A 27,733-nucleotide genomic window follows, 5' to 3' on the forward strand; every position below is an offset into this window, starting at 1 on the left:
GCCTAAACGTGTACGCATGCGTAGTGCGACGCACGCAAGCGCAGTACGGTCCCCCGGGCGACGGCGGCGGCGGCGGCGGCGGCTGTTCGGGGTGCTCGGCTCCCTCCCATCTAGGCCGGCCCCGGCCCGTTTAGCCCCCAGGAACTCACTATTTGGGGCCGCGGACTTTCTCGTCGTGCCCCACAAAAGTAAAGCTTGGGGACCTGGGGGGAGCCGGAAGTACCGCCTCGCGATCCCCCAAATACTGTCGGAAACGGAAGTGGCCGTCGGAGGCAGGTTGGGGGAGGCCGGAAGTGACGGTACCGTGGGGAAGTCGGGGGCGGAGCTGCGGGGTTGTGGGGTGTGTGTGGGTGTGGGTGTGTTTTGTGTGTGTGGGTGTGTGTTTGGTCTGTGTTGGTTGCGTCGCTCTGCTAGAGCACCGAGGGTAGGTGGAAGAGGGAGGCAGTCAGCTAGCAGATCTGGCCCCCCGTGAGTGTCCGTCATTTCGGGTCTGTCGTGACTTAGGCGGGTTCGATGGGCGTGGCGTGGCGTGGCGCGCGTGCGCGAAATCACTTTCTCCGCAGAGTCTGGCGCGACCCTCGGTCTCTCGTTGTCCCAGGGTTTGCCGACTTCTCGGGCCCTTGTCTTATCGCGACCAGTGATGACACTGGTCTTGTGTTTCCTTCCTTCCCTGCTTCCTAGCCCGACTGGCTCTCCCTTATTGTGATTGGCATCGTGGAGCCCCTCCCACCTGCCGTCCTCCAGCTCCCTGTGCCGTCGATCTCTTGCCCTTTGTGTTTCTCTCCCTGTGCCCCGGAATCTGAAGGGGAATGGGGGAGGGTGTGAGTGTGTGTGCCTGTGTGAGAGAAACTCTTTAGGTATTGGGGCGGAGTCTCGGGCCGGGGAGGCTTCCGGGTATATAAAAATCTGCTCTGGGCGACAGCGGACCTCCCTCATAACATTCTTCCTTAGAGAGCTGTCGGCCATGGAGCCCAATGATAGTACCAGTACCACTATGGAGGAACCTGACAGCCTGGAGGTGCTGGTGAAGACCCTGGACTCTCAGACCCGGACCTTTATTGTGGGGGCCCAGGTGAGACCCTAGTACTTCTGGGAGACACCCATTAACTCTTCCTCTTATAGGTTCCTTATTCTGAGAGAAGAGCGTAATTTTTTGGTTTTCAAATTTTCTTTCATTGATTCCTTCGTTCATATTGTAGCCAGAACATTTTCTGATGTTTCCTCTTTGGCTTTTGTTGGGGAAGGCAGATTTTCTTTTGCCTTCCTCCACCTGGATAAAACTCAGTGCAGAGGGAAAGAAGGAAGGAGGAGTCTGTATTCCAACATCATAGATGAACCCCAGCCCAAAGGGAGAGACATGGCTCCTGCCTTTGGGAAAGGAAAGAGAACACACAGACCTAAAATACAAGTGTGTCTTAAAAACAAAAATTGGTGAGGTCTGTACTGTGTAGTTAAAGGATAGAAGTCAGATCCTGTAATGTTCATAATGCAGGTGGAGCCCTAATAGACAAAATCGCGAGGTGGTTGAGTTATAGTTTTAAAACACAGTGTTACATGTATTTAAGGAAACCATATAGGCTTGTGTGATTAGGCGTATGTAAACAGTTTGGTACTCCTCAGGAGTCAGTTGTCTAGTTAGGAAAAATGTTTTTCTCATTTGCCCCTTTTTCTTTCTTCTTGCTTGAGTCTGCCTTCCTTAATCTGATTTTCTACTCCATGTTCTTTGTTACTGCTTTTATCTTTGAGACTACGGTGTTGGTATCGTTCTGTGTTTGGGGAGGGGTCACCGGTGTCTTTAGACACGCACATTCCTTTGGGAGCCAGGCAGAGAAGGAGAGAAGAGAATGTCAGTTGACTTTTGTGTTTTTCAGCCCTGTAGTTTTCTCCTAGGTCTATAACCTGAAGTTTTTTATGTTTATTGTAAGTGTTTTGACAGGTGTTGCCTTAGTTCAGGGCTTTGCACAATAATTACCTCACAATTAAGACAGGCAGGTAGTGATTTTATGATGGGATGGTTTTTACCCCTCACAAGTGGGTTGTCCCTCTGCTGTCCTTCCTTTTTCTTCCATTCCCTGATTCCTATTTACGTCTCTTCTTCCTTACAGATGAATGTAAAGGAGTTTAAGGAGCACATTGCTGCCTCTGTCAGCATCCCCTCTGAGAAACAACGGCTTATCTACCAGGGGCGAGTTCTGCAGGATGATAAGAAGCTCCAGGAATACAGTAAGGGGGTGGGGGAGGCAGTTCAGAGCTTGCGGCTGCTGTTCAGAGGGATGAGCTGAGGCCGTGGGTTTGCCTGATCATACAGTGTTTCGGTGTGTATCTCTTTTTCTGCAGATGTTGGGGGAAAGGTTATCCACCTTGTGGAACGGGCCCCTCCTCAGACTCAGCTCCCTTCTGGAGCGTCTTCTGGAACAGGGTCTGCCTCAGCCACCCATGGTGGGGGACCCCCGCCTGGTACTCGGGGGCCTGGGGCCTCTGTTCATGACCGGAATGCCAACAGCTATGTCATGGTTGGAACCTTCAATCTTCCTGTAAGCTTGTGTTTCACATGGGAGGGTTTTTTTGGGGGTAGTTTTGGTTGTGGTAGCAGTCAAGAGCTTATAAGACAGGTGTCTCAGTCTTTAGATTGGGTTTGGAGGGCCCTGTGGTCTGATGATGGCCTCAGTCTTTGAGGAGATAGGGGGTGGGGCTCCAGAGAATCAGTTGGAAGTGCGGGGGCCTTAGTATTTGACTTCTCCCAGAGCAACTTCCCTTACCCTTTCCCCAGAGTGACGGCTCTGCTGTGGATGTTCACATCAACATGGAACAGGCCCCGATTCAGGTATCACGGGGCCTGGGAGGGTCAGGGAAGGGGATCTGGGAGAAGGAGGCCATGAAGTGGGGGTGGATCTGGCTGAGGAGATGGCTGGGACCTGGTTTAATAGGTGGTGGAGCTTGTGGCTTATCTCAGACCTGTTCTGATCTTCTCTCTCTTGTTGTAGAGTGAGCCCCGAGTACGGCTGGTGATGGCTCAGCACATGATCAGGGATATACAGACCTTACTATCCCGGATGGAGGTGAGTGGGCAAGGCTGGCTAGGGTCTGTCTGTCTCACCCCATCCTCCCTACCCCTTTTCTCTTAGCCTAGGGGTGGGGGCATGACTGGCCACATCCACTGGATTCTCCCCTCCTAATCTAGTCTCGTTGCAGTGTTCATTCTTTGGGGCAGAAAAAGTATCTTTGTGAGGCTGTTTCGTCCCTGCCAATCCTCTGAGTACCGGGTATCTGGGCGGTTTGTTGCAGACTTGTCAGATGATTCTCACGGCATGTTTTTTCAATTAAATACGGACTCCATGCTTTTCTGTTCCTCGCTTATCATGTTTGATACTGGGTGGGATGGCCTAATTTTATTAGTTTGCGTTTGCAACCAGTGGCCTTTCCTTCTTTTCTCTTGGAGGTTAGGAAACCACAGGCCATACTTTTTGTAGTAACTTGTTTGCAGGTATCATGGGTATTCACCACGCGTCTAACTTGTGTAAGTCTTAGGGAGTTGCTAGGGAGTCAGGTACAGATGCAGAGCCCTGCCTTCAGGGAGCTGAGTTAGCGCATTCTCCACGCAGTCTGCTTTGACCTGAGTAATTTTCTGCTGCTGTCTCATCTTGCCTTTGGTGTCCTGACTCTTCCCCACCTTCAGTGCCGAGGGGGACCCCAAGCCCAGCAGAGTCAGCCGCCCCCACAGACGCCAGCTGTGGCCCCGGAGCCAGTAGCCTTGAGCTCTCCAACATCAGAACCGGTCGAAAGTGAAGTGCCTCCTCGGGAGCCCATGGAGGCAGAAGAGGTGGAGGAGCGTGCCCCTGCCCAGAGCCCGGAGCTCTCCCCTTCTGGCCCAGCCCCAGCGGGCCCAACACCTGCCCCAGACACAAATGCACCCAAGTGAGAGATGGAGGGAACCTTTTGGGGTAGGGGTGGGTTGGGGATTCTAAGTGAAGTATGAGGACCAGGAAAGGTCTGATGGCAGAGGAAGGATTGCTTAGGGGTTCTACCTGTAGAGTTAGTGTTGAGGGGCAGGGAGGGGCTCCAGTGTAGGTAGATGGGGTTAGGACTGGCCGCTGAGCCAGAAGCATTGCTTTCCCTGGGGCAAGGAAATCCAAGTGGTGCTTCTTGAGCCTGATTAAGATTCTGTCCTGAGTCCACACAGGCCCCATCTGTTTTTTAGGGTTAGTGTTTTGCCCTTGTAGGTACAGGATTGTATGGTGGGGAGGGTGGAAGCAGTTTATTTTCCTCTTCCCATCTTCCCCTGGGTAAGGTTAAAGAACAGAAGCTCTGCTAGTTCAGGAAGGGATTGGGCCAGGGGTCTGGGAGGCCAGGAGGAGGTAGGGCAGATATGGTGAGGTTGGGAATCTGAGGGAAGCCTTGGCTCACTGCCCCTTGGGGTTGCCCACAGCCATCCTTCCCCTGCGGAGTATGTCGAGGTGCTTCAGGAGCTACAGCGGCTTGAGAGCCGCCTCCAGCCCTTCGTGCAGCGCTACTATGAGGTTCTGGGTGCCGCCGCCACTACAGACTACAATAACAATGTGAGCCCGCCCACCCCCTCGCCCAGTACTCCCCAGTGGGGCAGGGAGAAATGCAGATCACCCCTTCCCCCCGCAGAAGACACTGCCTTCGACAGAATAGCTGCTCTTTAGATTTGGAAAGAAGTGATCTTTTTCTCTGTGGCAGAGAAGGAGGATCTTTTTCTCCCTGACCTCTTTATGATGACCACTGTCACTGTCCTCGCACCCTCTTGATCCCCTCAGTGAGTTATTTAGGAAGTTTATAAAGTAAGGGAGATTAGCAGGTGATAACTGATTCATCGTAGGGCTTATTTTATCAGGAAGCTGTTTATGTGTATAAAATAGAATTTACTTGCAAAGATGTGGTCTACACAGAAGCTCCTAAGCATGTACTGGAAGACGTAGAGGACGTGAGAACGTGATAATTTCAAGAAGGTGCTGTTTTTGTTAGCGAGGTGGATTCTAGCCTAAAGTTTTCTGCCTTTCTGTGTTTGGCCCCGGGGAGTACAGCAAGAGGGCCGTGAAGAGGACCAGCGCTTGATCAACTTGGTGGGGGAGAGCCTGCGGCTGCTGGGCAACACCTTTGTGGCGTTGTCTGACCTGCGTTGCAATCTGGCGTGTGCGCCGCCGCGTCACCTGCACGTGGTCCGGCCCATGTCTCACTACACCACCCCCATGGTGCTCCAGCAGGCAGCCATCCCCATCCAGGTGGGTCAGGGGAGCCTGGCCTGAGGGAGAATGGAGGGCTGTCAGTGGAACGATCCAGCATAGCTATTGAGCTCAAAAGAGGTTAGAAGGGGAGCATACTTTGGAAACATGGTGACGCAGGATGAAGGAGCCTTTAGAAATAGTGTGTCGTGGGGTGCTCTGGGTTAGGCTCTGGTGTTTTTCTCACTTCTGCCCCATCCATCTCTATCGTCCAGATCAACGTGGGGACCACTGTGACCATGACGGGGAATGGGACCCGGCCCCCCCCGACTCCCAGTGCGGAGGCATCTCCTCCTGGTCCTGGGCAGGCCTCGTCCCTGGCCCCCTCTTCTACCACCGTCGAGTCTTCGACTGAGGGGGCTCCCCCGCCAGGACCAGCTCCCCCACCGACCGCCAGCCACCCGAGGGTCATCCGGATTTCCCACCAGAGCGTGGAACCCGTGGTCATGATGCACATGAACATTCAAGGTGAGTTAGGAAACAGTCGCTGGCAGAGCAGAGCAGTGCGATGTGGGAGGTGGGGTTGGCGCTGAGGTGTGAGGGCGCCAGGGTGGGAAAGGAGAGGCCAGGGCTGATGGCGGTGGCAGGGGGACCGAGCAGAAGCTCTTCTGGTTGGTGTGGGGGGGGAGGGGCAGGAAGAACTACTTGTCCTCGGAGAGTTGTTTGCATGGTGAAGGGAGCGTCTCCTCCTTGGCTAGATGGAGTGAAAGGCAGGCTTTGTGGTCGGGGGAGTGGAAGCCTGAAGCGCGCCGATCTCAGGAGGATACAGTTAGGCCTTGGCCCCGCCTGTCTCAGGGCCACTCTCTCTGTCTCCTTGCCCAGATTCTGGCACACAGCCCGGTGGAGTTCCGAGTGCTCCCACTGGCCCCCTAGGACCCCCTGGTCATGGCCAGACCCTGGGTAAGAGTGAGGGCATCAGAGCAGGCTGAGCTCTGGGTAGAGAAGGGGTAGGGCCAAGTGGGTGGGTTGAAGGGGGTCCAGGTTCAAGGTTACATCAGACCCACCCCCCAGGCTCCACCCACATCCAGCCGCCCTCCCTGCCCCCTGAGTTCATGCACGCCGTCGCCCACCAGATCACACATCAGGCCATGGTGGCAGCTGTTGCCTCCGCGGCCGCAGGTAATGACCTGAAAGGGGAAGCCTGGGAGGTGGGGCCTGGTCCACGGTGGTGGGCATCATCCACTGGCAGGCCAGGGCCCGGCCCTCAGCCCTCTTCGGTCTCTCCCCTCTGCCACCCACAGGACAGCAGGTGCCAGGCTTCCCGACAGCTCCCACCCGGGTGGTGATTGCCCGGCCCACCCCTCCACAGGCTCGGCCTTCCCATCCTGGGGGGCCCCCAGTCTCGGGGGCTCTGGTGAGTAGGGGTGGGGGAGTTCCACTGGGGAAGAGTATGGGGAGAAAATCCTATGGTGGGGCATGGAGAGGCCAAGACTGAAAGCCTGCCCTTCTCCTCTCCCCTCAGCCGGGCGCTGGTCTGGGTACCAACGCCTCTTTAGCCCAGATGGTGAGCGGCCTCGTGGGGCAGCTTCTTATGCAACCTGTCCTTGTAGGTGAGTACTTGTTCTTCCCCACTTCAAATGGAAGAGGTTTCCATGGCTCTGAAGGCTGATGCTGCCTTCCTGGACTCCTCACTGGCACTTCCCAGTTCTCTCCGTATTCCTTTGTTCTTGCTTTCCTACTGGGAAGACCAGAATGGAGATGCTGTGGGGTCTTGATTTTCTTGAGATTTCAACTTTCCTCTTTTGGCCCCTATAGCTCAGGGGACCCCAGGAATGGCTCCACCTCCAGCCCCTGCCACTGCATCAGCCAGTGCCGGCACCACCAACACAGCTACCACAGCTGGCCCTGCCCCCGGGGGGCCCGCCCAGCCTCCACCTCCTCAACCCTCCGCCTCTGATCTTCAATTCTCTCAGCTCCTGGGGAACCTGCTGGGGCCTGCAGGGCCAGGGGCTGGAGGGCCTGGCATGGCTTCTCCCACCATTACTGTGGCGATGCCTGGTGTCCCTGCCTTTCTCCAGGGCATGACTGACTTCTTGCAGGTGAGTGGCTGGCTTGCTCCTCACTTCACCCTTCCTATTCCTGGGCGCAGCCAGGCATTGGAGTCTTGTTGCCATTATATTGCCACTTGGAAGGAAACTTGGGAATTTATTGACTCAGAACCCTCCATTTTGGCGATGAGGAAAACAGGGCTTGGAGAGAGAAGCATAGTAATTTGGGTCACTGCTTTCTGACCTAACCCAATCAGAGGGGAGAGAGGTAGCTGCTCAACCTGACTCTACTCTGGAGAAGCTACAGTGTGTATTCTGCTTTAAGGTGCAAAGACTGGAATAGAGCTCCACGTCTTCCAGACTCCTGTTGATTTGTGCCTTCCTGATGCCCTTTTATGTCCTTGTCCCCATTCTCACTTTGTCTTCTGTTCATTCCTTCTCTGTGGGGCAGGCGACACAAACAGCTGCTCCGCCCCCTCCGCCCCCTCCGCCCCCACCCCCACCTCCGGCCCCAGCACAGCAGACGGCGCCTCCACCAGGGTCCCCCTCTGGTGGCGCAGGGAGTCCTGGAGGCCTGGGTCCTGAGAGCCTGCCGCTGGAGTTTTTCACCTCAGTGGTGCAGGGTGTGCTGAGTTCCCTGCTGGGCTCCCTGGGGGCTCGGGCTGGCAGCAGTGAAAGTATCGCTGCTTTCATACAACGCCTCAGTGGATCCAGCAACATCTTTGAGCCTGGGGCTGATGGGGCTCTCGGTGAGCAAATGGGGGTGCCTTGGCCTTCTCTAGGGAGGGGCAACCAGGGGACGGTAGATGGCCTTTGTTAGGGGTATTGCCAAGGTGGGGTGAGGCTGATGGGCTGGTGGGCAGGCCAGGTGGTAAAGGCCACTGCTAACTTCTGCCCCTGTCTCTAGGATTCTTTGGGGCACTGCTCTCTCTTTTGTGCCAGAACTTCTCCATGGTGGATGTGGTGATGCTTCTCCACGGGCATTTCCAGCCACTGCAGCGGCTCCAGCCCCAGCTGCGATCTTTCTTCCACCAGCACTATCTGGGTGGCCAGGAGCCCACACCTGGTAACATCCGGGTAAATGAAGACCTTGGGCCCAGAGCTCTTCTCCGTCTCACCTTCAGTTCCTTATTCCTAACTTTGTCCGTTGCCTAAAGCTGTGACTGCCCCAGCTCAAGCCCTGGGCTTGGTGGGGGAGGAGGGGGAAGTGTCTTGAGGGGTGTGGGACTTGGTTCTAAACTTGTGCTGTTCTCTTCCCCCCACACTGCCCCCAAGACGGCAACCCACACATTGATCACGGGGCTAGAAGAATACGTGCGGGAGAGTTTTGTGAGTAACACTTCCCCATCCCTTCCTGTCCTGGCTCTGGTCAGGATAGCCCACGGCTCTCAGTCTCTCAGGGCTTCTGATTTGGGGGTCTTTGTGTGTCTTGTCTCTCAGTCTTTGGTGCAAGTTCAGCCAGGTGTGGACATCATCCGGACAAACCTGGAATTTCTCCAAGAGCAATTTAATAGCATTGCTGCTCATGTGATGCACTGCACAGGTCAGGGGCTCGCTGGGCCGGGTGAATGGGGCATGTTGGATGTGCAGGGCTGCTGGGTGCCAGCATTCCGTCCTTATTTCTCACCCACAGACAGTGGATTTGGGGCCCGTTTGCTGGAGCTGTGTAACCAGGGCCTGTTTGAATGCCTGGCCCTGAACCTGCACTGCTTGGGGGGACAGCAGATGGAGCTTGCTGCTGTCATCAATGGCCGAATTGTAAGCATCACCCAGTCCGAGATTCCCAGCCTCTTGTTTCCTCAGGTTTCTGTTTTCTTTGGTATCCTGCAGTTTTCTTTTCTTTTTTCTTTTTCTCCAAACTGCCATCCTTTACTGTTTGGTACCTTTCGAAAGCTGTTTGAGAGTTTTGTGTTCCAAGTCTGCTTTCTGCCCCCCAGCGTCGCATGTCTCGTGGAGTGAATCCGTCCTTGGTGAGCTGGCTCACCACTATGATGGGACTGAGGCTTCAGGTGGTACTGGAGCACATGCCTGTAGGCCCTGATGCCATTCTCAGATATGTTCGCAGGGTTGGTGATCCCCCCCAGGTAAGGGACCTGATAGGCTATGGGGTCAGGGGACTCGAGGGAACTGCAGAGATCTGAGAGGGCCTTTTGTGATGGTCTGCTTCTCTGTCCTTTTGCACAGACGCTTCCTGAGGAGCCAATGGAAGTTCAGGGATCAGAGAGAACTCCCCCTGAGCCTCAGGTACCAGGGAGAGGTCGAGGAGCCAGATAATGTGGAGTGGAGGGCTGGGGCCGGAAGGGCTGGAGGCTGAGAATTCTGAAGCCTGGGTCTTCCCACTGTCTGACTGCCAGCGGGAGAATGCTTCCCCAGCCCCTGGAACAACGGCAGAAGAGGCCATGTCCCGAGGTCCGCCTCCTGCTCCTGAGGGAGGCTCCCGAGACGAGCAGGATGGAGCTTCAGCTGAGACAGAACCTTGGGCAGCTGCAGTCCCCCCAGTGAGTGTCAGGAGGTGGTCCAGTGGTCTAAGGCAGCTGAAAGTTGTGGGAATTACTATTTTCTTATCTTTTCCTCCCCAGGAATGGGTCCCTATTATCCAGCAGGACATTCACAGCCAGCGGAAGGTGAAACCGCAGCCCCCCCTGAGCGATGCCTACCTCAGTGGTATGCCTGCCAAGAGACGCAAGGTTGGTTTGCCTCTTCCCTGAGGATCCCTCTTTATCCGAATTCCCCTGTTGTGCTTAGAGTCAAACTAATTAGAGCTGGAAAGAATTCTTCCTAGTTTAGTCCCGATTTAATTGATGAGGAAACCTTTCTGGCTCAGACTTGCTCACGGTTGTTGCCCCACACCTTTACATTAGTCTGTCAGCAGTCCTTGTCATCCCTCAGTTGCCCAATCCCCATGTGACCAGGGCCCATCTTCCTTAAGATGGGCTTCCTCTTGTGGACTAGCTAGCTGTGAGTACTGGGTGGCTTGACCCATCTTGCCCCTCTTGTTTTGAAGACCAAGTCCAGCACATTCAATAGTGTTTTTGGCCAGAGCCAAACAAAATTAGGAAGGCATTTCTGCTGTCAAAATTACACATGGACTGTTTCCCTTCTCTCCGCTAGCATGGAGACTCAGTGGTTGACTCATGGAAAGGGTGAGCTGGGTGGTGGCATTGGATCTGATGTTGATCCTCTTTTCCCTTTCAACCCCATCCCCCAGACGATGCAGGGTGAGGGCCCCCAGCTGCTTCTCTCAGAGGCCGTGAGCCGGGCAGCTAAGGCAGCCGGAGCTCGGCCCCTGACGAGCCCCGAGAGCCTGAGCCGGGACCTGGAGGCACCAGAGGTTCAGGAGAGCTACAGGCAGCAGGTGCCCCCACCTTGAAGCAGCATAGGGATGGTCTAGTGGGAGGGATTGGGCTAGGGTCCCTCTTCCCTGGATCCCTTCAGAGATGAACTGGTCAGTCTGGGGCTACCACTTGGTTTTATAATGTTGTTTTCCCCTAGGGGCATCTGGGAAGGCTCAGTGATGCCATATTGGGCTACTGGACAGTACATGGCTGGTGGGGAAATGTTAGCTCCTGAGGGATGACTTGTGTGTGCTTGCTGGGATCCTAGGGGCTGGGCCAGTACCACTGCAACCTGCTTTGCTCTCTCTCTAGCTCCGGGCTGATATACAAAAGCGACTGCAGGAAGACCCTAACTACAGCCCCCAGCGCTTCCCTAATGCCCACAGGGCCTTTGCTGACGATCCCTAGCTCTTTGCTCCATGGCCCTCCATCATCAGGGGACCATTTCTCCCCTCTTCCTTCACAGTATTTAAGAAATAAAGTCAGATTTTCCTGGCTCTTTCTTTTGGTCTCTAAATTGTCTTCGTTTAGTCTAAGCCCCTTAATCTTCTGTGAAGTTGGTTTTATAATTCCCAGGAACCCACCTATACTAGACAGCTTTTAACATTTCAGCACAAGATGTGCAGTATGATGTTTTACTGTTCATGCAGCACAAGCGTACAAGCCTGTTTTGAGGTCAGCCATTTTCAAGGAAAACTGTGTAAATGAGATGAAAGAAACCTACTGCAGGTACATGCTAGGATAGGGCTCTCAAACCATTTAATTGACAAGCAGCTGCAGACCTGTAGTCTTGACTAGCATGCAGTGGTACCAGTGTAACTCAACGAAGTTCGACTATGGTGGAACTGGTCTACCCAGTTCAAGGAGCCCAAGTTCAAGCCCTGTGCTTGAACACATGTGACAGCTATAAAGGCACTTCCTTTCTTTGTAGGCAGGACCAAAGGGACATGTGGCTGCAAATTCTCCGCTGCTCCTTTTGAGATGCAGTTGCTGTCCCTTCCCCTTTTTAGCTAGTTCGTGCTGGGCAAATAGAACGTGGCAGAAACCTAAGAACAGGTTGTAAGCTTTGCAGCTTCTGCCCAGACCTCTTGGGACACTGACTCAGGGACATTGAAAGGCCTTATGACTCAGGATATCTTGCCAGAGAAGCCATGCAGAGACAGTGGTTGACAACCCAATGGAGTTCTGCCTTCCAGGTGTCCCAACATGGCCCCAGACATGTGAGCAGAAGCCCTCTAGGACCAAGGAGCTGTCAGGTGCTGGCTGACTGGTTACCGACCAACCTCACGCACTGGCACAAGATTTGCCCAGGGGAGCCCAGCTCTAATTCCTGGCCCACAGAACTTTAAGATACAACCAAAGTTTGTTCTGAGGTATTTTGTTACATCACTGAGGTAAATGGCAAATAGTTCCCTGACTAAAACCACTCTACAGATCACTTGGCACTGAACTATGACACAGGACATTGCAAACAACTGACCCATCCCCAAAATCATTTTGGAAATATTTTTTTAATCCTTTTATTATTCTTTTTTAACAAACGGCCCCAGGGATAGGGGACCAGGGGAGGGGGGAGGAGGGGAAGCGAGGCCCCAGCCCCACAACCCCTCCCCACCCGCCCCTTTCCCCCTTATATATTTATAATCTATATACACGCCCCGGGGGGGTGGGGGGCAAAGGGCACTCCCTCAGCGGGGTGGGGGCAATCCAGGCTCCTTGTCCCCTCGGGACCCAGGCTCCTCTGCCCTTCGGGACGGCCCTTCTCGAGAAGGTGGCCCCGTCCGCTCCCAAGGCTTCGGCGTCCAGCGCAGGGCATCTGGTGGGGAGGCCTGGGGGACGGGTACATGTGGAAGAGTTAAGTCAAACAGGGAGATCAGGGATGAAAGGACAGGAACTCAGGTGGTGACTTTTAAATTAAGACTTGAGACCACAGGGGTTTCTCCTTCACCTGCTGGTAGAGGTCGACGCGCTGGGTGCGGAAGACTCCGCTGTAGGTGGAAGGTGGGGCCTTGAGACGGGAGTTGAGGCCAGAGAAAGACCTAAAGGAGAAATGGCATTTGAGGCAACCTTAAGACCCGCCCCTGGTCCCCAAAGAAAGTCAGTCCTTGGGGATGGATAGGCAGTCTGCATCCCCATTCCCTTCTCTTGCCTTCCAGCTGGAGGAGTACGTGATGACCCAGGTCCCCCAAGGTTGCTGTTCAGTTTCCGATAATCGTGGAACGGCTTTAGTTCTACTGGGTGCAGCTGAAGGACAAAAAATTCATGAGCATCCTGCCTCTCAACCCTTTTATCTCGAGATGCTAAATCCTTACCCCTAACTCTTGGGGTTCCCTAGCACTTCAGTTCCTGTACCTTACCTCTGCTCGCCCCAAGCTAGGGCCAAAGGGCCTGGCAGGTGAAGGCAGCACCCGAGTAGCAGGAGCAGGTGGGGGCCGCACAGCCAGGCTGGGGGGCTGCAGAGCAGGGCCCACAGGTAACAGAGAAAGGGGGGGTGGGGCAGGAGGCGGCGCTGGTGGCAGGGAGCCGAAGTTCACCACAGGCAGCTGAGAGTCCACCATGGGTAGAAGCATCTGTAACAAGAAACATGGGAGTGTGTGCTGGGGCAGGGAGGAATGTCAGAAAACCAGGGAGAGAGTCCAAACAAGTAACAAAAAAAGCTAGAAGTTGGAGGAGAACAGAACAAAGGGGAACTGGGAAGATAAAAGGTACCTGCTGGGCAGGGGCCCCTGAGGGGAGGAAGCCACTTTGGCCACCAGGTTGCAGAGGAGGAGAATAAAAATCTGAAGGGGATGGCAGATCCTGTCGCACCTGTTGGGGAACAGGGAGAAATAAGTCAACTCCCCCAAAAGCATTCTTCACCCCACCCCTAACTCCCTAAGCCCAGCACACCCCCACCTCTTCTTACCTGAAGCAAGGGTGGGTCTGGCAAAGGGCTAGGGCAGAAAGCTGGAGAGTAGAGGAAGGAAGGTGGAGGGTAGAGAACTCCTCCAGCTGGCAGCTTCCCCAGCTCTGTTGCTTGCAGTGTGGAGAAATCCAGAAACTGGCCCTTGACAGCTACCCCCGAGAGCAGTGCTGAGGGTGGGGCTGGGCCTGGGGGGAGGTACAGGGGCTGTGATCTGAAAAGAAATTGGGGCAAGGGGGAGGAAAGGCATCAGGAAGCCAGAGTCATTTACTCCTTTAGTCTGAACAGTACTGTTAGGTCCACTAGCCGCCGGGTACCCTAGAAATGTTTTCCCCTTCCCTCTTCCCCTGAAACACAGTTCCATTTCCTTCTGAGATCCACAGAGATCTAGTCTTACCTGTAAGGGTGCAATGAGGGTGTCCCAGGGCGGAAACCTCCATTGTTGGGATGTAGCTGAGAGTCTATGGCTCCCCCTGAAACCTGCAGGAGAGCAAGTATGGAATAGCTCCAGTTTTCCTGTTCCAGAAAAGCTCACCCACCCCACCCACTACAGCAAAAGCAGGGAGAAAAATGAAATGACAAAGAAAAAAAAAAAAAAAAAAGTGTTAAAAACTACAAATTGGAAAGGTTTGATATTAGGAGACTACAGGCAGAAAGGGGTCTTGGGATAGGAAGTAGGACCTACCTGAGAACTGGGAGGCCCAGGGCTGCCATAGAAGACCTCAGGGTACAAGCGTTGGCCTGAGGAGCTGGTCTCTGGGCCACAGTGCCCAGAACCCAGGTTCTTGGATTGTGGCTCAGCTGAGGCAGAAGCACTGGGGAGCAGCTCCCAGTCTCGGGCTAGGGGAATGGCCTGGGAAGAAGACGACTTGTCAAGGGAGCTATCCGGGCAACCTGGATGCCCAAGTCACTCCCAGACCCCTTTTCCAGAAGTCTAAGGCCTTTCCCCAAAACCTCTCTCCCACTTACCTCAGTGACTGATACCGTTAGCTCCTTCTCTGCTTTTAAACTGTCTCCCACCACTAGGCACAAGTCCGAGTCCTGTGATCGTGAGGCAGGAGAGATTGTCCCATGATTCAGACATGTGTCCTCCACATCCCACTTCTAGTCCACCCCACCCAAGACACCCAAATCTAGCCTACACAGACCTTGTCATTGGTACCAAACTGGACCGGAGGACCAGGTCGATGGGATGGCCGGAGGGAGCCAGGCTCTGGGCCTCGGTCTGTACGCTGCAATCGTTCTGTGCCAATGGGCCCAGGGGGCAGAGGCTGCTCCCGGGGCAGCTCCTAGGTAGGGCAACACAGTGAAGTAGGGTTGGGGGAAGGAAAAGGAAGCCCCAATCAGCACACACAGGCAGAGGAAAGGGCAGACAAAGGTAAGGCCAAAGTCAAAGTCCCAGAAACATTCTTATCCTTTCTTGGTCATTTACCTTTCTGTCCCCATTGTGGGGGGCAGGTGGCCGTCTCCTAGGAGGTTCAGAGGGTTCAGAGCCAGGTGGACCCTCACCAGGAACAGCATTCAGGGGGGAGGGGCCTCCAGACCGCTTGGGGGGCCCCTCTGCTGCCCCCTTGAGTCCTCCATCAGGGGAACTTCGCTGGCTGCAGGGACCTGATGACACCTGAGAATCCCCACTCAGGTCCACCCCACTGTCAGACTGACTCATCTGAGAGGAGTGGAGAAGGAGTTAGGTCAGAGTAGAAGGCACCCCGATACCTGACTGTGGTACACACACAAACAAACTACAGAAAGTAGGCAGCTACGTGATGCAACAGCCCCACACTCATCCCAGAATAGGTGGGGAAGTATGACCACTGCTCAGTAAAATCCCAGCTCAGACACTCCTTCCCACCCTCACTTACCTCCGTGCCAGCCACATCCTCAAAAGGACTCAGGGGTTCCATCCAAGGCTCCATGGAGCCAGGCTGGTAACTCTTCCGGCTAGTGGCTGGGAGGAGCACCAACACAACAGGAGTGAGAGAAGATGGCTCTGTGGCCCGCCTCGCTCTCTAAGCCCTCTAACCCAGTCCCTCCTGCTCAGCTCAACTCACCAGTATGTATACGATTCCAGAGGTGAGGGGTCAGGGCCTCTGTTCCTGCATCTCTGGACTCTCCCTGAGGGCCTGGGCCCTCAGGTTTGGGGCCCAAGAATCCAGAGCTATGAGAAGGTGGCAAAGATTCCTAAAGGTGAGAGAGGCCAGAAGCAAAACATGAATGAGGTGGGAACTGGGGAATGTAAGCACCTGAGACAGAGTGCCCCACTTGTGGGGAAAAAGGGAGACGTGGGAGATAAACAACAACTAACACTGAGAATTTGGGGTGAAAAACACAATAACAAAAATAGGAAAAAGAGTGAAGAAAACATAAGTGAAAACCTTTGAAAGTGAGAGCTGTGAAACATCACCTCAAGCCCCATCCCTCACCTCCTGCAGCAGCTCCGGTTTTCTGGGAGGCCGCTCTCGCCGCTTGGGGGGGAAGGGATTAACCCCGGCAGAGTCCCGGGGAGTCCCGCCCACCCCCCTGACCATCGGCCCTGGCTCCTCCAAGTGGGGGTCTGGGGAAAAGGGGAAATCCGTCAGCACGTCTTGCTCTATCACTGAACCGAGCTTTTCCCTCTGTACTCCACCTCCCAACCCTTCCACCCTCAGTGCAGACACCCAGCATCAGGGCTCCCAGGCCAGATTCTTCCCCCTTCAGCACCTGGCCTTCTCTGGGGATGGAGACATTTGCACCCTCAGCCCCTCCAGCTTACCCGAATTGACGTCATTGTTGTTGGCCCTCTGAGGGTCATACCGGGTTGGGGGCCGAGGGGAGGGGCCTTGGGGGGTTTGGGGAGGCCCAGGCTTGGGCCTTGGGTGCCCCCCTGGTGCAGCTGCACTTCCTTGGCGGCTGCTGAGCTGGGCCAGAGCCTGTTGGATGCCAGCAGGGTTGCTGTGGATAACTTGGTCCAGGCGGAAGACAGCAGAACTGCTGGGGGGTGGGGGAGGCAGAGGGAGCCCTGGGGGACGCTCCTCTGGAGGACGGCTGAAGAAAACAGAGCATCCGTTCCACTATGCACAGAATTGTTATATCTTCCCTACAAGTCAAATCTCCTCTACCTCTCCACCTTCAACCAGTCCTCTGGGCTAAAATCCAGGCGTTTCTGAGCACTTCCCCCCCACCCCCCCCACACACACCATGCGGCTCGTGGGATTCTCGGCTCCCCAGCCAGGGATCGAACCCAGGCTCCAGGAGTGAAAGCGCCGAGTCCTAACCACTGGACTGCCAGAGAATTCCCCATTTCTGAGCACTTCCAAGGAATTCTACTTGTAAAGGTCTATCGAGGGGAAAGCAAAGAATATGAGTGTTCCCAACGCTGTTAACTGCTTTCCAGCTACTTTACCTGAACACGGATAACCTAGCGCGCCTAAGAGCTTACCCTGCGCCCTCTGATCTCACACTCCACAGCACACAGCCACACCTTTCCCCCAGGTTTTCTCCCCTCCCCCAACTTTTTAACCCTAAGAATAAACTTAATCACCTGCCTGTACCCACCTTCGGTTCTTGGGAGAGGGCCAGCTCCTCTTGTCCCCTCGCCCTGGGCCAGTCCTCCCTCCAGGACCCCCGCCACCTCCTCCACTGCTGCCACCACCACTGCCAGACTTGCTGCTCGGGCCTGGGCGCCGGTTCTGCCTTTCCATGCCTGGCCGCTGACTCGAGAAGCTCCGCTTGCTCAAATCTTTTGCTCTCTGGCTCAGCTCTCCACGGGACATGGCTGAAATGCCTGGTCCAGCTCCACCTCCACTGCCCCCGGGAGTCCCCACAGCTTTGGGGGTTAGCAGTGCTGCTGGCGGAGCCTCCTTGTCCCCCCGGCGCTCACTGGCAAAGTCACTGCTCTCTGAGGCCGTCTCCCATTCCTCATTGGCTTGGTCTGAGTTCTGGTTTGACAGATCAGGAGACTTAGCAGCTGCCCGGCGAGGTGGTGGGGGCACTGCTACCGTTGTGAGGGCTTCCTCCGGTCCAGGAGTGGAGACTGGAAGGGCAAGGGAAGAGGACTTGCCCTCGGCCCCCCTGGCAGCGTTCTCCCGTTCCTGTTTCAGTCTCCGGAAACGAGGCGGTTTGTCCTGCTGCTGAGCCCTCCCATGTCGCCTCCTTCTGGGCCGCTCTCCATCTTCCACACCCATGCCTACGTTGCTGCCTCCACTGCTGCCTCCTCGGGCCATGGGGGACAGGGGCCCTGGGATCAGCTTTTCTTTCAAAGGCTCCTTACTTGGAGGCAAAGGACCTGTTGGAGGCTTCTTTGGAGCCAGAGACTTGGTTGGGGGGCTCCAGCCTGGGCAAATGGGGGGAGGGGGCCGCCCTCCCCCTCGACCCCGGCGTGATGGCACCCCTCTGGGAGTGAAGACTCGTCCACCTCGGGCAGTGGAAAAGCGGGCTGGGGCTGGTGAAGGGGGTGCTCCTGATGGTGGGGGAGCAAGAGGAACCTGTGTAAGTACTCCTTCCTTGGGTGTCGGGGCCTCCTTGTCTGAGGGGGCCAGATCACTCTCATGGGTCTCGCTGCCTGTCTCTGAACCCCGCTGCCGGCGCCGCTTGGGGATTTCTTCATACTCTGAACCCTCACTCCGTGTCTCACTGGCAGTGCGGCCTCGGGGAGCAGGAGGATGGTTTGGTCCCCCTGCCCCACCTCCACGCCCATCATCTCCTCGGAATTCCCGGTAACTACGGAACTCTCGGCTTCGGGCTCCCCGCCCCCGTCCCCCATAGGTGCCCCGAAAACCCCTCCCTCTGGCAAAATACTCCCCTCGGCCCCGACCCCGGCAAGAGGTAGGACCCACTCTCTCATAGGAATAGTCCCTCCGAAGCCTTGGGGCAGGGGAAAGAGTCCCACTGGGTGGGGTCTCCTTGGGGCCACCTATCTTCCCCTTTGCCGTCTTCAACGGGTCTGGCTTTGGAACCTTGGGGGTTTCATCCCCCTGTTCGGGGGGCTTGGGGGGCAGATCTTCGACTTTTGCAGGCGGTGGGGGTTTCTTGATAGGCCCAGCGCGGCGGGGAGGGGCCCCTGGCTCCTCTGGAGGGATTCCACGACGACTGCTGCCTGGACGAGGGCCCCAGCGGGTCTCAGTGCGGCTCTCTCTGCGAGGTGGCGGGGGGCCTTGGCCTCCGATTCCACGGGTAGGCTTTCGACCAGCTTCTGGCCCGGTCAGATGTGGAGTCTCCTCCTTGGGGGTTTCCTTTTTAGGTGGTGGAGCTTGTATCTTGGCTGCCTCATCATTGCCTGGGGGCCAGGGGAGTGGACGGGGCCCTGGGGGAGCTGGCTCCTCCAGAGGGAAGCGAGGGATTGGGGGCCCAGGAGCTCCATTCTCAGGAAAGCCTGGATAACTGGCCAGATAGGGTGGTGGGGGAGGTACTGGAGGGGTCTCGCTCCTGAAGAGGGAGACAGAAGAGAATGGAAATTAAGTATCTTAAGACAATGAAAACGAACTAGATGGGGAAAGAGAACACTTTATTACGACCCAGACACTCCTTTCACGTTTACTCCTATCACTTCACCGATAACCCAAAGTACCTTTTCTCCTAGCCTAAATATTTTCACTGGAAACCCACCCATTTCTCTACTCAGACTCACCTCATCCCCTTCTCATCCTCGTCAGCAGCCTGGCGCAGTGGTGAGGTAAGTGGGCGGGGGTCAGCAGGTGTGGTGGTGAAGACATCTCCTACCCAGGCCAACTTTGGATCCACTGGTGGGGTGCCACGATCCCGTAAGAGGGGGGGTGCATGGCGCTCAAATGGCTCTGAGCTTGAGCCTCCACTGTCTGAGCGCTCCCGGGGAACTAGGCCTGAGGAAACCAAACAGTATGAGAAAAACCACCCTTTTTTATGTTACAAGCCCTCCAGCCCAAAAAGCATCTCCCCAGTTAATCTTCCATGTCAGCCCAGTCAATGTCAGCACCTCTATCTCCTGGGCCTTGCCCACGCTCCTGAAACACAGTTATCCACTAAGCTTCCCTACAGATGAATCCAGTTAATCCCCCCACCCAGGTAAATCCCAGTTAAAGGAGGACCACTGTTACATTTTTGCAACAAAGAGGTATCTCAGCAGTGCTAGGCTCCCCTCTTAATTGGGTGGCCCTTCATCCCCGTAGCAAGATGCTGATAGCCACTTCCCAGGACTAAGGGGTCCACCACCCCCTACTTCTTCTATGGCCCCTTACCAGAGGGATGCACACCAGGAGGATAGAAGTCCAGAGGGGGCCGGCCCTGAAGGAGCCGGGGGTCCACATAAGGAGGAATCATCATCCAGCGGGGATCGAAGTTCATAGGGGGCATGGGTGGGGGCCGGCCCAGAGCACCTGGGTACAGGGCCTTGGGGGGTGGTGGCGGAGCCTGTGGAGCTGGCACAGCCCCCATGGTCACAGGCTGTGGTGGTGATGGGGGCACTGGGGCAGGTGGGGCGGAGCCCTGTTGATGCTGCTGCCACTGCTGTTGTTGCTGCTTCAAGAGCTGCTCCTGGGGAAGGACAAAAGGGGATGAGAGAGGCATCAAAGGCCCCAAACAAAAAAACGAACTAACAAAACAAAAAACAAAAACCCGCAAATGGGACAAATACCTGGACTAGATGGAAAACTAGGATGACACAAAGGAAAGATAACTGGTAGAGGGACCCAGAAAGTAACTCATGGATAGGATAAATGTTGAAACCAAGAAAAGCAGCCCTTAAGAGGGGAAGTAACTTAGTTTCACCTGCTGCTGCCGCTGGAAACGAGGAGGCAATGATTTCTGATACTTGGGGTAGCCCAAGCCTTGGCTGGGGGGCTGCCGGGTAGGACCAACCCCATCACCCTTGGGCTCCACCTTTGGGGCTGGGGGCGTGGCAGGAGAAGGAACCTCTTCTGGTGGTTCAGGACCCTCTTTTGAGGGCAGTTGAGGTTCCACTGCATTAAAGAAAAGACACTCATCAAAGTGGTCTAGTCCCACAACAGATATTCCATGAACACCCCCATAATTTCAGCTCTCACCTCTAGCTCCCCCACTAAGGTTAAGACCATCCCATTTAAAACCCATGAAAACACTTCATGGTCTCTCAAAAGCCAACAGTGGTGGCATTAACTTCCCATGAGATCATCAAAAGTAACCGACACTTCTTCAGCCTTGCTCCACTCTAGGCCTACGGGAAGTGGTTTTAGGTCACTACTTATTCAGGAATTCAAGCAACAAAACCTTTCCCCCTCGGATGTCCATACAAGCAAAAAGACCCTTTTCGCCCCTACCACTGATAGTCCAATAAACCGAAACAACTGCCTCTATTTCCTTTACTCACATCCTTACCACTTTCACCCTCAACCCCAAGCAGAAAAGAGATCTGGCACCTGGTAGTACCCATCACCATCTCCATACCTGGGCTGGCTTCGAAGCTGCCACTGCTGGTGCTACTGGTGCTGCCACCACCACTCACCACGGTGGGAGCTGGAGCCACACCTGGAGTGGGGGTGGACTGGGCAGGAGGGGCCTGTGCCGGCTCTTCCGGTTCTTTTTCAGGTGTCGGGACTGGTGCCGGTGGAGGAGCTGAAGGTGTGGGGAGTTCTTTGGGGGCCGCAGGTGGTGGAACAGGGGCAGGAGGGGCAGCAGGTGGTACAAGAGGCTCCGATTTGAGCCGCTTGTCAGGTGCCCCAAACTTCTCATCGAGTCGCTTGAGTTTCTCGGCACAGGCTGCCCTGCGTTCCTCCTGCATGCGCCGTTCCTCCTCCTCTCGCCGTCGCCGGGCTCGCTCCACAGCCAGGGAGATTTCAGACGAAGACTGCTTTCGCCGCTGCCGCCAAGCCTCATCCTCATCTTCGGGTGCTGGGGGCTTGCAGGGAGGGCCCCCGCGATCCTGTCAGTGGGCAGACCCAGCAGGGCCAGAGGTATCAGTCATTATGTTTCTTACGATCTCTTTCACAGACTGATCAACTGTCTCTAGCTGCAGGTGCAAAGACCAGGCCTTGGGGTTGATGGCCTCTCAGGGTAGGGACAAACTCATCATCCTAGTCTTGTTTCCTCTCTTTCAGAGACCCGAACACCCAGGTCTCCTTGTTTTTCCTAACTGGCATCCCAGTTTCTCTTTTCACCCAGACCCGCCTAACACCAACGATGTTCCAAACCTTTCGAGATGCTCCACAGCTCTATGCTTCCTGCAGCCCATTTTCGGTCCTCCCTCCAGCTTCCTCTTATTACTACTGCTTCAATTACTCAGCTGAAACTAATCTCCCACAACTGACCCTCTCAACCCCTCATTGTAGACACTCACTGGGTAGTCCCCAGGGGGGCCCCAGTTCCCGGTGGGGCCCCGGTGAGGTGGGGGTGGGGGAGGCTTTGGGGCAGGAGGCCCCGGCTCTGTCTCTGGAGGCCGAGAGGTCTCTGCCCAGGCCGTCTTGGGAGGGGGTGGTTCGCTGCCGGGGGAGTTGCCCTTTTTGTCATCTGCTTCAGGGGGCCGTTCCTCACCAGCAGCTGACTGGGACTCCTTGCTGTGGGCAGACCAACAGTGGAATTAAAATCAGCTGCAACCCAACTCCTTTAAGAGTGTATTACCATGAGAGAAACGGAGCCCCCTCCTCTCCCCAGAGGGCCCGAACTCACTGGCCCTCAGCTCCCTCCTCATCGGAGTCTCGCCCGTCTTCCTCATCGCTGAACTTGAGCTTCTCAGTGTAGTCGACCTCCTCGTGGGCCCCTGAGGAGAATAATGAAGAGTGGTAACCCAAGCATTCTGCTCTCCAATCTCCTATTTTCTAGAACACAGGAACTACGTGATGGGATGTACTACTAATGCCAACTGCCCTCCTCCCACTGACATCCAGATCCCCACCATGACTCTCATTCTCACTCCTCTTAGTTCTCTACCAGGACTTGGCTTTCCTCCACCTATCTCCCCTACCTTTCAGTGTCTGCTTTTCTCCCACACAACCCGTTTTTTTTTTTAAGATTTTTTTTTTGATGTGGACCATTTTTAAAGCCTTTATTGAATTTGTTACAATACTGCTTCTGTTTTATGTTTTGGTTTTTGGCCACGAGGCATGTGGGATCTTAGCTCCCCGACCAGGGATCGAACCTGCATCCCCTGCATTGGAAGGTGAAGTCTTAACCACTGGACTACCAGAGAAGTCCTGTATAACCCGTTTTTTCTTCATCAGATTTTGTTTTTTAAAACTAAAATACTTGGGAATTCCCTGGCGGTCCAGTGGTTAGGACTCCACACTTTCACTGCCGAGGGCCTGGGTTCAATCCCTGGTAGGGGAATTAAGATCTCATAACCTGTGCAGTGCAGCCAAAAACCAAACCAAAACCAAAACCAAACAAAAATACTTGGTCCTTAGTATCCACTCACCTGCCCAACCATCATCATTCTCCTGGTCCAACTGATCAAACTCTTTAAGATTATCTTCTTTAAGAATGGAAGGCCGACCCACAGGTTCTACAAGGCGCATTGGCGGCCCTGAACCTCGGGGGCCTGCCACACGGGGGAAACGGCTGTGTATGAAAAAGCAAATGGGGGAAGAGATTAAAAAACGGCATGTTGTATAATCACATACAAGACTGAGTCTCCTGGCTAGAAAACCATCTCCTCCCCAATAGGCTTCCCCTGTCCCCAACCACAAACCCAGACCTAGATTACTCACCCGGGCCCATCAGGAGTGGGGTATCGGTAAGGCCCCTGGGGTCCATAGGGCGGAGGGAACGGGAGATATGGGGGATACATCTGCAAAAGGGCCCAATAGCAGCTGCTCAGAGGGACAATCAAATAGCTTACCAGCTCCCTAAACCTATTATCCTCCCACCCTCACTATATGTCACAGGCCCCTGCTTTCCATGTGTCCCCTCCGAAGACTAAGCCCTAATTCCTAACTCTCTAACTTCCAGCACAACCAATCCAAAACAAGATATCCAAACTCACGAAAGGCGGCATCATTCCGCGGTAGGGAGGGAACTGGGGTGGGCCTGAAGGCTGCAGCCCACCCCGGGGATCATGGCCATGATGAAGTTTGGAGTCCGGGCCCTCCAGCTCATCAGGGCCACGCCCACCTCCGTCCCTCCAAGTTGTAGAATCTGTATTTTGGAAAAGGCAGAGAGTGAACATAGCTGAAAATGATGGGGAGAAAGATGAATAAGCTAGCAGCTAACTCTGAAATGGAATAAGATAATGTCCTGGCCAAAAGGTAACCACTCATTCACTCACTAATGGCGGCCACTCACTTTGGGGGCGGAGGCTTGGTCCGGGCCCAGACGACTGTTCGGCAGACTCCCTTTCCTTGGCAGCCTTGTCCTGGTCGCCAGCCGCCTGCAGGGTCGGAAATTCCTCTCGAGAGAATCGTGACAGTAGGCTTGATGCCCTTCCACCTGTTGGTGTTGAGATGCAAAAGTAGGAGACACAAGTACATTTACTGAGAACGCACCATGAAAAGTGAAAGGGTCTGACAGGTAGCAGATCCAGTTCTGCCTCCAAACTCACCCCCTACATATTACATGATCACTTCCCAAGAAACAAGGTCAGTTTTGGGACAACCTCCTCACCTTCAGTTAATTCTGAGACAAACTTGCTCATTTGTGTCCCATGAAACTGAATATGAGATCCAAAATTTAGCCAAAGAGGAATGAGGAGGTACAGTGCAGGACTCCTGCCTACTATGGTGCCCAAAGAGACTCCCCAAACAGCCCTGCACTCACCATCTCCATGTGCTCCATGGGTGACACTGGCCTGTGCCCAGGACTTTACCCCGCTTGGAACCGAAGGAGTGTTCTGGGGAAGCAGAAATAATAAATGGTGACGTGGATGAGAAGCTACAAGCCATTCTTGCCCCTGCCCCTTAAATAACATCCAGTTCTTCAGATACCTCGGGGGCTGCTGGGGGTCGTTTCGGTTGGTTGGAGGCAGGCGTCTGTGAAGCCGGCAGTGGCTGCGATTCCGGCGGCTGAGCGGTTGAGGCATCGGAACTGAGGGGATGGTAGGATGAGAAAGTTAGAGTCTGAGATGGCTCCGGCTCCCCTGCTTCTCCAACTGGTGGAGGACAGGAACTGAACCCAGGTCTACTCCCTACTTTTAACAAGCATTAGGGCAAAATACCATAAGCTCGTCACCCTGCATAGGCTGTCCTCTATTCTTCAAGCTTTCTTTACATCTGACAGAAAGCTAAAGGTACCGTTCATTAGTCATCTAACAGGAGTCCTACAATAGGCAGGACAGGGTCTTCCCTGTTTGTCTCTGACTCTCATGTGGCCAGGCTAGACCAACCCCCATTCATCCCCAAGTTCAAAGTTAAAATACTCATAACTCTAAGTCCCCCAGGTCTCTGTCTACCTCTTGGGGTCGGACTGCTCCTGTTTGCTTGCCCATCCTGTTCCGTCTTTCGGCACTAGTGAGACGTTGGGGTCATTGCCTTTGTTCTCGGCTTTCAGGCTTGGAAGGTTGGCTGGGGGTGGCATACGCCGAGCAATGGCAACTTTCCCGAGACTCTGCAGGCCATGGCGAGGGGCAACTGGAGAAAAGGTGGAGAGAGAGTGAAAAATGTTTTATATAGGAGATCTGACAGCATCCTACCCTAGGTCCCATTTAGACATCCTCAATATCTTCTCTTAGAAACCAAACTTTTCCTAGAAACCTTCCCTCCCTTTGCCCTAGGCAACCTCCGAAATTCTATCAGGAAGGAAGGCTGAGATGCTTTACATTCAATACTTCTATGTGGGATGGTTGATCTTGAGCCTGCAGGGAACAAGCTGGCCCCAGACTTCTCCAAGTCCACATTTCTTTGCCTCCAATTCTTACGTGTCCAAAGACGGGAAACCACAGACACGCCTTTGTAGGAGGGTACTGGTGTTCACCCAAAGTGCAACATCCCATGGGGCCCAAGATAAAATTAGAAAGTCTCTAGCGTTCCTCTAACCTTTGGATGTATGTACCATAGTTGTTTCCCTCCGAAGAACTCTGAAATAATGTGCCCCATTCACGCCCAGCCTCCTATAATTAGGAACATCATTGCAGGACCCTCACCAGCGGGTTTCTGGATCTCTAAGGACTTGCCCTTATATGTATCAAACAGGTTGAGCGAGGAATACTTTTTTCCATCCTTCCCCTTGGCAGTCGGCCCCGAGCGATCGGACATTGCGCTGGAAGCTCATTGAGTACGTTGGGTCCTGCAGGCACCTCCCCCAAAACGTGCCGGAGCCTGTGGGCCAGATACCAAGTGTTTCAGTCTCTGCTCCACTTAGAGACTTCAACAGAAGCTTAGACTCGTAGGCTCCCTTTTATTCTCATCAGGGGCCCAGATATGTGGCCTTCTAGTGTCTCTTCCTCCAGCCTATTCAAACACCCCAGTCCCTTTAAGCAACCATTATCTACTTAGCTCCCCATGGAGCCCAAATGCCATGTTCCCTCTTTCCCCCAGACACCTCTTGCTAAGGAAACCCAAATAAAAATCCAGTATCTTCCTAATACAAACACTCTTCCCTTTGTACCGATCTATATAAAGTGTAGCAGCCTCTTCATTATGCCCACAAGTAACCATCTCTCTCCACCAAAATCATTTCAGAGACCTACAATAAAAAAGGGCAAGTCCAAGCTCCAGAGAAAACCAGAAAGACGCATACAGCTCCATCATGTAAGGAACAGAGCTTTAGATCCCCTACTTATTAGATACCAGCTTTCTGTGCGCCAGGTTCTATTCCCAGCCGCCTCACTCCCATCCGGGGAGGTTTGCAGGAAGGTATGCCGGAGTTTAAGGATTTTATGAGCTTGCTCAGCCAGACTGGGGGCTGGTGCCAGAGAATTCCTGAGGGAACAAATGGGGCTCTACATACTCCCAAGCTATAGAACCAAGTATTTGGGATAGCCTGTCTTTTCCTACACTTGCCCCCATCCCAGCTCCTGGAAAAATTTTTGTCTGCAGATGAAATACTGGTGGGCTCTGATTTACCCTATGTAGATGTGAGAAAAACAAAGCATTATGGACCCACCTCAAGCATACCATGTAACCATGGGGCCAAGGCCGGAACCAGCTTCATTTTCCTAACCCCAGTAAAAACACCCATCAGCAGTCATTTCTTTCCCTAATACCCCTTGCTCCCCAAGCCGGCCAAACTCTCCAACATCGGTCAGTTCCTGGGTGACAAGGCATTCGTTTATAGAGAATGGTGTAAAGAAAAGAGATGGGAGTTGGTGAGACATCCAGACAGGACCAGGATGATAATCCAAATCAAGAACTTTAAGACAGGTTAGATGAGGATCGCTTTTAAGGTGTTTAAGAAGACCAGTCTTTGAAAATAAATTTATGAAGAAAAAGAAGACAGAAAAATAGTGAAAAAACTAAAACTAATAAAAGAGAATTAATACGAAAGCAGGTAAGAAATAATACACATAAGCGGGAATAGTAGGAAAAGAATGCAGACCAAAGTAAGGAAGCAACGTCAAGAGACTCCGAAGAAAGGGCGGGGTTGGGATAGAAAAAAGATGATAAGAAAGAGGAAACATGAAAAAAGCAGAGAAGAAATTGAGGAACGTAGGAAGCACAAATGCGGGATAAAAGCAGGGCTCCAGAGTGGGAGTGACTCGACGCGAAGTGGGGCGTCAAGAAGGGGGAACCTTAGCGCTGGATGATGGGAGGCGTCCACTAGCGAGGAAGGGAGACTCTAGGAGAAGAAGACAGTCAGGCGCGGCCCACCCTAGAGCGGCGGCAGGGAAGGGGACCACAAATACGGGTGAAAGGCCAGGAGCGCAACGGGGGTGGGGGGGAGTTACGGCCCAAGAATAGGGGGTCGCCCCATGAAACCATAAGGTGAGTGGGTAAGGGCAGGTCATAGACTCAGAGAAGGGCTGGAAGTGCCGGTCCCGGGGTGGGAGTATCGGAGGGGGAGGGGCAGGCAGGGCCCGGCAGCAGGAGGACAAAATGGCGGCGGCTAATGGCAGCTTCTCCTCACCCCGGCCCGCCACCGCCGCCGCTGCCGCTGCCACCGCTACTCCCGCGCCGGAAAAGGGCGTTAGCATTCGGCTCGCCCAGACTCACCTGGCCGGGTGCGCGGGGGTCCGGGACCGGGGCCTAGGGGCTCCCCGGGGTGGGATGGCGGTGGGGCGGGGACGGATGGCGGCGGATGGCGCCAGGTTCGGCTCCTCCCGTCTCCCTCGCTCACTCCGCGGCTGGGCTCCGACTAACGGCCCATCCGGGCAACCGCCACCCCCGGGAGCGCCCCCCCGCGCCGCCTCCCTCCGCGCCTAGGCACGCCCCTTAATTTGCATAAAGGGCGGGGCGCTTCCTACCCTATCCCTCT

The 27,733-nt window shown here is 54.6% G+C and overlaps 2 protein-coding genes across 29 annotated transcripts; one reads left to right on the forward strand and one right to left on the reverse strand.

Moving 5' to 3' along the window:
• The first annotated feature begins 41 nt into the window (after positions 1–41).
• BAG6 (BAG cochaperone 6) lies at positions 42–12,210 on the forward strand. Of its 27 annotated transcripts, none has more exons than XM_082346504.1 (26): positions 46–299; positions 952–1,072; positions 2,106–2,223; positions 2,338–2,534; positions 2,771–2,824; positions 2,985–3,059; positions 3,677–3,915; positions 4,427–4,556; positions 5,046–5,243; positions 5,459–5,711; positions 6,066–6,143; positions 6,255–6,362; positions 6,485–6,597; positions 6,706–6,793; positions 6,999–7,282; positions 7,683–7,980; positions 8,139–8,308; positions 8,507–8,560; positions 8,672–8,774; positions 8,865–8,989; positions 9,169–9,315; positions 9,416–9,475; positions 9,586–9,729; positions 9,811–9,918; positions 10,440–10,586; positions 10,879–11,069. In XM_082346504.1, exons 2-26 carry the CDS (start codon positions 965–967, stop codon positions 10,972–10,974), a joined length of 3,495 nt encoding a protein of 1,164 aa, XP_082202630.1. In that variant the 5' UTR covers positions 46–299; positions 952–964; the 3' UTR covers positions 10,975–11,069. The 27 variants fall into 27 exon arrangements, with proteins under 27 accessions (XP_082202631.1, XP_082202630.1, XP_082202635.1 ...); XM_082346512.1 differs by having other exon boundaries at positions 70–276; positions 10,883–12,210; XM_082346497.1 differs by having other exon boundaries at positions 72–276; positions 6,039–6,143.
• On the reverse strand, positions 12,059–27,665 carry PRRC2A (proline rich coiled-coil 2A). Of its 2 annotated transcripts, XM_082346489.1 has the most exons (31): positions 27,472–27,663; positions 25,464–25,638; positions 24,774–24,951; positions 24,310–24,409; positions 24,143–24,215; positions 23,672–23,815; positions 23,373–23,524; positions 23,098–23,177; positions 22,806–22,948; positions 22,061–22,151; positions 21,732–21,948; positions 20,843–21,317; positions 20,189–20,379; positions 19,660–19,954; positions 19,074–19,284; positions 17,003–18,871; positions 16,221–16,492; positions 15,892–16,022; positions 15,520–15,649; positions 15,331–15,416; positions 14,901–15,134; positions 14,617–14,757; positions 14,438–14,509; positions 14,154–14,321; positions 13,866–13,948; positions 13,472–13,682; positions 13,276–13,374; positions 12,924–13,136; positions 12,716–12,810; positions 12,515–12,605; positions 12,059–12,395 (listed from the first exon to the last, which is right to left on the reverse strand). In XM_082346489.1, the coding sequence occupies exons 2-31, from the start codon at positions 25,573–25,575 to the stop codon at positions 12,255–12,257; spliced, it is 6,498 nt and encodes a 2,165-aa protein (XP_082202615.1). In that variant the 5' UTR covers positions 25,576–25,638; positions 27,472–27,663; the 3' UTR covers positions 12,059–12,254. The 2 variants fall into 2 exon arrangements, 1 of the variants encoding a protein (XP_082202615.1); XR_014232507.1 differs by lacking the exons at positions 12,059–12,395; positions 12,515–12,605; positions 12,716–12,810 and having other exon boundaries at positions 13,094–13,136; positions 13,866–14,015; positions 27,472–27,665.
• Between the last annotated feature and the right edge of the window lie 68 nt (positions 27,666–27,733).

This window comes from Balaenoptera borealis, assembly GCF_965194805.1.
Source record: "Balaenoptera borealis genome assembly, chromosome: 12".
NCBI lineage: Eukaryota > Metazoa > Chordata > Mammalia > Artiodactyla > Balaenopteridae > Balaenoptera > Balaenoptera borealis.

Excerpts from the sequence above, each read along its gene's own strand:
- BAG6 (XM_082346512.1), top strand. The coding sequence starts at position 965 with ATGGAGCCCAATGATAGTACCAGTACCACTATGGAGGAACCTGACAGC. Across the intron at positions 5,244-5,458 it reads AGGCAGCCATCCCCATCCAG|ATCAACGTGGGGACCACTGT; the intron begins GTGGGTCAGGGG and ends TCTATCGTCCAG. Across the intron at positions 7,283-7,682 it reads GCATGACTGACTTCTTGCAG|GCGACACAAACAGCTGCTCC; the intron begins GTGAGTGGCTGG and ends TCTGTGGGGCAG.
- PRRC2A (XM_082346489.1), bottom strand. The coding sequence starts at position 25,575 with ATGTCCGATCGCTCGGGGCCGACTGCCAAGGGGAAGGATGGAAAAAAG. Across the intron at positions 15,650-15,891 it reads AACCGGAGCTGCTGCAGGAG|GAATCTTTGCCACCTTCTCA; the intron begins GTGAGGGATGGG and ends TCTCACCTTTAG. Across the intron at positions 13,683-13,865 it reads CCCTCATTGCACCCTTACAG|ATCACAGCCCCTGTACCTCC; the intron begins GTAAGACTAGAT and ends ATTTCTTTTCAG.